This window comes from Rhopilema esculentum, chromosome 11, assembly GCF_057945365.1.
Source record: "Rhopilema esculentum isolate cy_ngs chromosome 11, ASM5794536v1, whole genome shotgun sequence".
NCBI lineage: Eukaryota > Metazoa > Cnidaria > Scyphozoa > Rhizostomeae > Rhizostomatidae > Rhopilema > Rhopilema esculentum.
Genome location: NC_142825.1, coordinates 13,281,861 through 13,292,500, shown reverse-complemented (window position 1 = coordinate 13,292,500; position 10,640 = coordinate 13,281,861). Strand labels below are relative to the sequence as shown.

At 35.9% G+C, this 10,640-nt stretch overlaps 1 protein-coding gene across 1 annotated transcript in view; it reads right to left on the bottom strand.

Moving 5' to 3' along the window:
- Nucleotides 1–10,113, bottom strand: part of LOC135693771 (GPI-anchor transamidase) — a 12,709-nt gene extending 2,596 nt beyond the window's left edge. Inside the window, exons 1-9 of the mRNA XM_065212340.2 lie at nucleotides 9,956–10,113; nucleotides 6,061–6,152; nucleotides 5,030–5,088; nucleotides 4,271–4,347; nucleotides 3,900–3,933; nucleotides 3,205–3,282; nucleotides 1,876–1,972; nucleotides 864–981; nucleotides 1–90 (exon numbers count right to left, since the gene is read on the bottom strand). The exon at nucleotides 1–90 is cut by the window's left edge and continues 21 nt beyond it. Of these exons, the coding sequence (XP_065068412.1) occupies nucleotides 1–90; nucleotides 864–981; nucleotides 1,876–1,972; nucleotides 3,205–3,282; nucleotides 3,900–3,933; nucleotides 4,271–4,347; nucleotides 5,030–5,088; nucleotides 6,061–6,152; nucleotides 9,956–10,060 (750 nt within the window). The 5' untranslated portion in view covers nucleotides 10,061–10,113. The remainder of the gene's footprint in view (nucleotides 91–863; nucleotides 982–1,875; nucleotides 1,973–3,204; nucleotides 3,283–3,899; nucleotides 3,934–4,270; nucleotides 4,348–5,029; nucleotides 5,089–6,060; nucleotides 6,153–9,955) is intronic.
- Nucleotides 10,114–10,640: the final 527 nt, after the last annotated feature.

Here is a 10,640-nt window from a genome sequence, read left to right as displayed (position 1 = left end):
GCTATTTTGGGTTACTTGCTCAAGGTACTGTAAGATGTAATAGGTCCATGAATCGATCACGTGCACGCCAATTGATGGGTCGTCGTGATGCTGCAATTGGTTGAAAGATATAGAAAACAAGTGAGCACCTTCAACTTTGATGCAAATAATTACAGCAGCTACAGAGATATAAAAGTATCTTAAAGATTCCTTGCCTAGGTACTTTTTGGCTTATCAAGTCTGTGCACATTATTAGCCATTATGTTACAGGTTGCCTCTTCTGCTACATTCTCGTGTTGATTTACAGTTCATTGCTACTTGGAGGTTCAAGTTTTATAAGTCAACAGAAAAGCCTATTTGTCAAAAGATAAGTTTAACTATCAACAAAGGTAGCGGTGGCACGAAGCTTCATTATCTTGTCCAAATGTATAACAAATAGGCCATCTCCTTTGATATTGAAAACGTACTCTAAAGTATATTGGCTGCACAACTTGTAAGAAAAAGGAATTTATCCATAGCCACCAAGCTCTAAACGTTATGTTTAGGAAACTAACAGGCCCCCTCAAAAATAGCTCTCCACAGCAGTGTGTACTGAACGTGAAACTGGGCCATTTCACTGGTGATGGCATCAACATATAGATTTTTCTATTCTGATATAACCTTATAACTAAATATATTGATACTTAAACGTTTATTTTGTCTTCAAAGTGCTTAATACTATTACGTTTTTGCTTCTACTCTCAAATTCATTGGTAAAAGTCCTTTACAGAAACTATATTCAGAAGATGAAATTTTTAAACAACTAATATTGTTACTTTTCTGTTATCTGAAATATATAGAAAAGTTTTTGTATCAACAAAAAAAAAGAAATTTGCCAAACCAACCGACAACGAATCTTCGCCAACTTTACTACTTGCACCAGCGATTATATTTGGGGAGTAAATCTTGCCATAAAGGGATTCTGCCTGGCACGTGTCAACCAGCAGCAAAAGCTCATTATACCTTAAATAAACAGAGAGGATGACAGAGAAATAAAAATATGATGCAATCAGATCAATGATCGTCTCTTTTATCTGAACACAAAAGAAATTAATTGGGAAACAGAATTTGACTTATTAATGATAATGCTGAGAAATGTATATTTTTAAAAGCATTACAAAACGAAACTGGAATCAAAGAAACTGTCAACAGCTAGGGCATGTATAAATGAAACGCTGAGGGATTCAAGAGGATCTATTTTACTAATTTTATCACCCTTTCAGACAATTACCTTGCATCAGATGGACTGAAAGGACAACAAATGATGAAGTCATGAAAAAGACTGAACGTAAGCAAAGATATTTAGATATATACAGCGTGTACTTTAGAACATTGGTTATGATGAAACACTGTCAACTGGGAGTATTGCGTGTGGATCTAAAGGAAGAGGGTAACTAAACACCTATTACATTGATCAGCTGAAAGCTTGTGTGGCATGACTATCTTCAATTGGGGCCACAAGCCCGCAATAAGATCGATATTATATGGTGCAGAGCTGCTACGGCTGGTTAGGACAGACCAATCCTTAAGTGACGATGATGATGTTCAAATCATAAGTCTAGTCAAGATTCCAGCATACAACCATAAGAAATGGCGTTGCGTATAGATTCAAACCTGATACTACCAGCAAAATAAACACACCTTTTGACAACTTTGCCTCAGTAAGTTAGCTCTGACAAAACAAGCAATATCAAAGTTCTCAGATGAAGGGTCTGAAAATAATTTTCACTTGTTGGAAATTTTTGCCATAAACACGTAATACATGAGAGTCCTGAGGGTATGCTTGAATTACATTGATAAAAGCATTGCCATTCACATGTGAACAAAACCATTATTGTGTGTGAGAGCAATATCTACCTTCCCTTTTGCCACATTTGCTCGAATGCATCTGCTAATTCAATCGATGTAATTTCCTCAGAATCTTGGAATTTCAGAAACCCATCTCCACCATGACCTTTAACAATATTGAATATCATTCCAAAACCAAAGAAAAACATGTAAACTGCACATCAGGCTATCTTTTCAAAAGATACAATTATTAAGAAGGAAAGATTTCTGAATTACTACCACGTCTTACTTCAGCCTCTCAATCTCTCCTATAACTGCCCTCTCTTCTCCTTCTTTTAGTACGTCCATTTACTGCTCCCTCCTACTGCCTTCTCTTGCTCTCTATATTTACTGCCTTTTTTTGCTGCCTCCTGCTGCTGCATCCTCTTGCTGCACCCCCCCCCCCTGCTGCATCATCTCGCTGCCTTCACTTGCTGTCTTCATTTGCTTTTCACGTGATGACTCCTCTAACTACGTCAATTAACTTTCTTCTTACTGCCTCATCTTGCTTCTTTCTCCAACTTCTTTCTCTTAAAAGTTCTTGTACGACCGGCAAGCCTTGCTATCATAACTCAAAATACCGGCCTAATATCGTACTGAATGAAAATACAAAGAACGTTCAATATATCAAGATAACTGCCGGTAAGCATGCCGGTTGTACAAGAACCTTTAATTGAACTTTTGGAAATGTGAAAAAATTGAACTTTGGAAAAGCTTAGAATTCTGAGCGTATGTGGAAGTCTATCGGTATTATTGGCTGTTGAGCAAAAACCATAGACACTAAGACTAAAAATGTACTTCCGTTACGAGTATCTAAGCACAACATTAGAACGGAAGTGGATATCATGGTACAAACGTTATAAGCATTTAAAGGTAATGAAAAGATCGACGAATTTCGATGTTTGTCGCTGCAAAACCCTTCCGGATAAGTTTCTGCTAAAAACCTCTAAGGATGTTGAATTAAAGACAAAACAACGGATGTTAAAATTTACGCTTTTAAAATTAAGAAATTTTTAAAGAAAATGAGCATTGAAATTTTTCGAGCCTTTGGACACCGGGGCACTAAGTAACGACTATTGCTTCTTATAAAAAGGTCAGTGCACTCCCTCTTTCTCCCTATTGTAAAAATAACATTTCTATGACAGACAGTAGTTCTTAACATGGCAAACCTAAGGTGTTTTGAAACTAAAAAATTATGTTTTCTCTCAATGGATTAGTATAGAATTTGAGCAGGTTACACAGCGCTCCTTTTAAACCCTATTAATTTTGTTGGTGAGACAGTTCACAAAGCATCCAAAAAGATTGGAATTGCCTACGAAATGCCCTCTTTATCAATTGTAATGACACGATTGAGCAAACCTGTCAGGTAAATAAAAATATTGCTTGTTTCATCTGATAAAAGTCTCTTCGATCGGGGAACTGTGTCTTCTAATCGGCCTAGGGCATGAAGAAGGAAAGAACATCTTCTTGAGAAAAATGTACCAAATTATACCAATTCTAACCAAATGTTTGAATAATACATATATTTGAAAAGCCATACAAACATAAAGGAAGAGGTAAACCAAATTTCAAGTTGTTTTTTATAGTCAATGTGGACTTCCTCTTCGCAGTTTTGACGGCAAACGGTAAAGGGTTGAAGGTAAATGGTAAACGGTTAAGGAAACCGAAATATGCTGCATATTGTTTCCAAATATTTTTTGCACCATTCTTATTAAGTTTTATGCCAAGAAATATTGCCAGAAATGAGATTTTTTCGGTTATGGTTGCAGATTTTCACAGACAAGGCGTAGAAAACATGAAAACGCACATTAAAAATAACAACTTTCACAGGACAGAGCGAACAAATACACAATCCCGAAAACCAGCATCTACTAGTTATCGACGTTAGTCAAGTTTTCAGTTCTAAACAGAACCGGGACGGGTGGAAATAGTCTACAAAGATGGAAAACATTTTTTAATATACGTTTGCGGGGTATTTTTAATCGCGTTTTTCACAATGTCAGTGGGTGGGTTTCCAGGACATTAAAAAAACACACAAAAAACAGAATACAGACCTGTTAGAATTCTTATGAAGTTCTCAACAGTGACCTGAAAAGGAGCAAGTTAAAAATCTCAACATGAAAATTACATGCGAGCAATGTTACTTTAGTACAGAAGTCGCCTTTGAAGATATGATTTCTTCAATCATACGTCCTTGACTGATATTTTTGTAAAGTTGTATTTCTCTCTCGAGTCTCAGGGCAAAGACAATTAAGACACGTTTGATGACGTTATGCGTTTATAAATTTGCACTTTTACAATTATCATTCCCTTTCAAGTGTCTGTAACCATCCATAACCTTTAAAATTTTGGGTATGGTATTGCAAATGAATTTAATATACAGCTATAACTTTGTAAACAAATATAATTCAATTTATCAGGGTACCTCATATCCTCTATAATCCACTTCAATATCATCCCCGTAAACATTGATATGTTGATTTCTATTATTGAACACAGTTGCTACAAAGGAATACCTGAAATTAGAACGGTTTCTACTGAACAGATAGACTATCCTGTTTTCTATATATATATCTGATCTTCAAGCCCTTTAAAATCCAACAACGATACAAGATGAATTAGCGATTGATATAAACCTTGAATATTTCGCATTTCAAAATCCGCAATAAAAGCAAATGATAACAATGACGATGTCAGCATACTATGTCACCACCTCATCTTTCATACGGCAGAACGAAATGTGAATTTTTTCCACCATCCGTTAGCTCTTTCTTAAAGTCCTATTTTCTGCAACTTTTTGTTTTCCTACTTGTAAAGTGATCCCTCCCTTCACCCTAACCCTCTATTCTCCTTTATTCTCTAGTATTCTCCTTTCCACCCCAATGATACTTCAAACATCGCATGCCCTAACTAAGTTTCCAAAGCTTTCATACATCACTAACTTTATTCATGTCATTGGTAGTTTATCATAAATTTGTTATCTTCTCCTATAATTTGTAATCGATCCGCCATCTTCAGGTATGAAAGCAATTGAGCATGAGCCTTAATCTCCTCAATCTTATTTTTTCATTCAATTTATGTTCTTTTATCATCAGGCCATAGAGATCCCCCCCATCAGTTCAAAGGTGTTTATCAAAAGCTGGCTATGTTGCTAAATAAAAAGAGTAAAATAAAAAGACAATACCAGGCCTTGGATTCCGGGGGCTGCATGCAGCATCATCAGCTAGCATCAAAATTATGTGGCTAAAATCCAAATAGAACACAAGTTTAAAAACAGATAAGGTGTATATCAGAAGGGTTTTGAACCGTCTTCATCAATCATAAAAGATGCCTCAGCAACCCCCTTAAAGCCCCCTCATCCCCCACTTCTGTGGTCCCTGCTTGCATCACAACATTTTAGAAAGAAAATCTGCAAACGACCAGCAATCAAGGAGCACATCAAAAAATTATTATCTAACCAGGAGCAATAAAGTTTGCTTTCCCTTGATATTTTATATATAAAATAACCATTTAAGATAATTCCTTCTAAAGTGATGAGTGATTTAAAAACTTTTCATCTGCTAGCATTTGAATAACTTGAACCAAGATCGTCTTTAAATCAGCTGTTATAGCTCTAGATTCGGTGTTGGTTCCAGGTTTCAGGTACTAAATTTTCTACTCTCCACTAAATTCTCCACTTGCTAATTCTCCACTTGAGTCAAAGGGTCAGAAAGGGCAACTTGCTCTGCTGCTCCAAGAAGGACATCAAAACCCTATTTGCAGGAAAAGTTATCTTGTCCGATGATTGCATTAAGTGCAAAACTCTGAGTTGCAAATTAGAACTGTCCAGTTCAGCTGTACACACAAACATATACAGCTCTACCAGCCAACAAAACAGGAATTTTTTATAAGCAGGAAATAAAAATGATACGTTTTAGAGAAAGAAAATACTGTTTGTATGTACATTTAAAGAGGAATCTTATTCTTGGTGCAAAGATGACTGGATAGTTAGGGTTGTGGACTGCAGATCCAAGGGCATTGGGTTCAAGTCTTTGACATGACCAAACTTTTACCCTGAATGAGGGGAGTGGCCATCAGAAAGTGTGATCATATTGAGAGGAAGGACTAGAACACAGCTTCCCAGTGTCCTAAAAAGTACCTTCGAATTCTACGTAGAGACAAATACAGAAAAAATTAATTCTCAGGTAAACATAAATTTGCTAGAGAGATACATACCTGTCTGGTATTCCAAGTCGCTTTATACTGCGATAAATTGATAATGTATTTGCAGCATGCCTATAATTGAACCAGAACCTAGATGTACTGACCTGGAAAAAATAAATTGATTAAATAAGTAAAAAACATTTGCAGTTATAGGTGTAGACATTAATATCAAGTAGGTCACATGGTGTATTATGTTGTGCCCAATATGTCTGGTCTGGGATAGCTGCAGACTTCCCTAGAAAATTTCTCCATCAGTGTTCAAAGTGTGCAGTAGGAGAACACAAAACGCTAGTTCATACAGTCTATAAAACAGTTCATATTTCAAAGAAACCTTGGCTGTTTTTCAAAACAAAATGCCAACAAACTAAAATTCCTCTACAATGAACATGTGCACTTCAGAGCACCAAAGTTCTCTGGCATATCCATACTAGACATATTTGGGCCTAACAAATTTTGAAATATTCAAAATGGAATTTTAATATTGAAAATGGAAAATGAAATTAAATTTTGAAAAAAGAACACATTGTGATAGACCTGAAAGGCTGGTTTCCACTTGAGAAAATTTTTGAGCAAACTTGCTAGCAAATTTGTTTTCATTCAGAGGGAAGTTGTCTTCTGCTGAAAAGTTGAATTCCTATCAACTTCCACATTTCACTAGTGCATTCACTTTTGCCCAGAAAGAACAAAGACATTCCAATTGCTGACAAATTTGCTGAAGATTTCGCTCAAGTGGAAAATGGCCTGTAGGTATCATCAAATTGACATTAAGAATACAACTTCAGGGGGCATCCACAAGTGTCACAGGTTGATTCTTTCAGAGGATTAAATGATAGAAGATAAGTAAGATACTGACATATTTTGTTAACATATATATCTAATATTAATTTCCTTCCTGGTGGAAAAACATTAAGAAAAGAATTCCATTAACTCAAATAAAATAGCTCCTTCAGAAATTTATTTAATAATAAACTGGTTATCCTTTCAATGCAGATCTACTTCACTTTCGAACATGCTTAGAGTTGGAGCTTGCATGACTTCATCTGCTAAAGAGCTGCAATTATAAACAACTGCTGTTATGTTTTGCTGTTATGAGGCTTCAAAAGATTTTTATTGTGAAAACGGCTCCTTTCACACCTACAGTCCATCACATGATTTTTGAGCCTTATTGTTCACTCCTCCTTTAGGTATAATGTAGAATTTTGTTCTATTTTACCATATACTGAAGATAACTCTAGCTAGAGTCAAAACGTCTAACTCAGAGGGCGGCTGGGAGCGGTATAAGCGTTATTAGTCTAATAGCAATTTTTTCCAGCAAAGGCTCTCATAATCTATTGGTCATATATCTTTAAAATGAAACTAGCACTGGAAATCCTTGGCAAAAACAGTTTATTTGGACAGCTAACTGTTTTCCTGCCATTTTGCAATGATATGGCGTGACATGGCCATGGTAAAGCGAGCAGAAGCGGCTACTCTTGAAACTGATTTGATCCTTTCAAAAAAGACCTCCCTCCTACGCTTGTCGCAACATTTATTGTGACGCATTCATCGGACGGCCTCAAACAAATACTACAGTCACAGCCCTGAAATTTTGCTATTAGGTTTGTGAATCCTAATAGTAACTTTCATATCCACCTTTGTTTGTGTCTCCTTGTGTGATGTAAAGTGGCCAATCATGCTGTTGTGAAAGAGCTAATATATGCGGACTTGCTATTAGCCAGGTCACATTTAATAGCAAGATTCCTTCGTTCACTCTTGCATTTCATGTGGCATATTGCATTCAAAATAAATCATATGACCGTTTCTAGTTTACGTTGGGGGTTTTAACGACATACTGACAGACAATCCTTTCTTCACAACAACAATAAACACACCAACAGCGACTTCGTTTAAATATATGAAAGATAGCGCTCTCTTATTATTTTGGTGTAGTGATATGTAGTTTATTCTCAAGCTGTTATGTTAGTTTCATCAGAAATTTAAATCTGCACTTAAATTGAATTGAAAAATATGGTGCTTTGGTTTTTTATGTTAACAATGAGCATTTATCAGAAATATTTGTCCTTATTAAGGAGTATTTCAATGTACAATACTTGCCGATAATATTTGGCTATTAAAACAGGGCCGTTTAATAGCAACAAAAAAGAGGCATCGGCTACGGACAGAGAACCTTTTCATTGTATGCTGATGATATTCATCTGCGTGCAGCAGGCCGTCGAAACCAAAGCCTACAGTCGTAATTGAAAGACTGAATGTGTAGACATGATTCAGAACTGTATATGTATTCCAATAGAGGTTGTTTCAGTAGAAATTTGAAAGAAAGTCTCTGAATTTTTTTTAGAACTAAGAAACGTGCTGCAACTTTACGATCTTTTTGGGATTAGTATCAAATTCAAAATTATAAGTCTGATAAGTCTGACAATTAGCCATGTTGCTCTAGCGATCAAATAACCTCAGACTGTGGCCATAGCCCCCCCCCCCCTCCCTGATTTTTTTGCTTTTCTCTTTATGACTCTGAGAAAGAGAGCGTTACAATAGAAAATGGCAAGGTGTTTTCGACTTGCGGCCAAGAAAATCAAGATGTAACGATGAGGTAGAGCATAGAAAAAAACAGCGCAATATTGAAAACAACCATTGAAGAGGGTGTGGTTGGAAGTATAAAAACAGCGGCAGCCATGCCCTGATACCACGATTTTCTCTAATAGCAGTTTAAAATCTCTCCCAGCTGCCCCTGGTCTAACTGATTTAAGCTGTCTAACTGATTTATGCCATCTTACTGATTTATGCCGTCTTACTGATTTATGTAGCAAATATGAAACACCGCAATACGCCAAGAATATTAGTTCAGTTCAGTTTCATTATTTTAAATTCCACACATACAATACAATGCAATAAATTACAATACAATTAATATAATTAAAGAATAAAAAAAGAGCAAATAGATAGAAAATAAATTAAACATATTGAATTGTAAGTGTGAAATTTCTTAAGGAGGAACTCTCTAAGTAGATAGACCAATGAGAAGAGAGCCCCCCTATCAGATTTATAGATAGCCCCCCTATCGAGAATAAACAACAATAAATACACGTAAATCAGTAAAGGCTAATTGGGCCTTTATGTCGAGTAATATTAGCCTTTACTGATTTACGTGTAATTATTGTTGTTTATTCTCGATAGGGGGGCTATCTATAAATCCGATAGGGGGGCTCTCTTCTCATTGGTCTATCTACTTAGAGAGTTCCTCCTTAAGAAATTTCACACTTACAATTCAATATGTTTAATTTATTTTCTATCTATTTGCTCTCTTTTTTATTCTTTAATTATATTAATTGTATTGTAATTTATTGCATTGTATTGTATGTGTGGAATTTAAAATAATGAAACTGAACTGAACTAATATTCCCGGCATATTGTGGTGTTTCATATTTGCTACATTTTTATCGACTTTTCGCCGCAAGAACTCCTTGGAGCCCGTCGAGCAGCCTGCTACAGTGACCTTTTCTTCATTCACACATTACTGATTTGTGCCGTATTACTGATTTATGCTGTCTTACTGATTTATGTTTCTGATTTTGTCGTCACAATAATGGTTTGGGTACAATCATTGGGTACATTTGTAACAATGATTTACGAAACATAAAGGTGCCTCTTTTTTTCGCCGTGTTGGCTATTCTATTTATCTGAGTATTTTGTAACTTTCTTACCAAGAATTGATAATGAAATTACAAGGAATCTTAAAAAAGAATCGAGATTATTTCTTTTGAGAATTGACTTTCTGGACATTCGGCAGGTCCAGGGGGTTTAAATATAGAGGAAAAGGATTCTTTTCACCAAAAATCTTGACAGTGAATCTGCGCATGAAAGGCTTTGGAGTGTATAGCAGACAACAATAATCTAAAACATTTCTTACCAGCACAGCCCAATTATTTGTGTGTCGCCTTGCTGATACAAGATTTAAAAATAAATAAGAAATTAATAGCAATAGTGAACGATGTCGAATAAACTTGTCATCCATTTTGAAAACAACATTAGCAGCAGCAGCAACCGGCAGATTACCCGTGATTCGCGGGTCAGACCCGCATAAAATCTTATAAACCCGCCTTGGGTTAATACCGAAAATTGGCAAATCTCAAATAATAGAAATATACCTAAATGAGTTAGTAAATAGATCAAATAGAATCAAGCAGTATATAAACTGTTTGCTCTCTTTTCATTTCAAACTCTGTTTTTTGAAAATTTTAAAAGAGATGGTCAAAAATAGTGGTCAAAAAAGGTGGTGGAACTTCAGCCCCCCCCCATGGCCCCCCATTGGCACCATGGCTTAACAAAAGCACTTCTTGGAGAGTTCTTCAGTATTCTCGAAAGCCCTTTCATCAGGTCACCCAAGCCTCATTCTAGCGGGTCATCTTCTGTTTGACCTTCATTCCTTTTAAATTCCACGCACCCCATTCACAGGGCCCTTTATGTTTACTTTATCTCCAAATCTCTAGTTCATAACTATATGTTTAATATAGATGAGAGATTATTTCACCAAAGAATTAATTCCTTAAGAATATTTTCCTGGGTTTTCAAAGTGCCCACGGGGAAATCTCCCG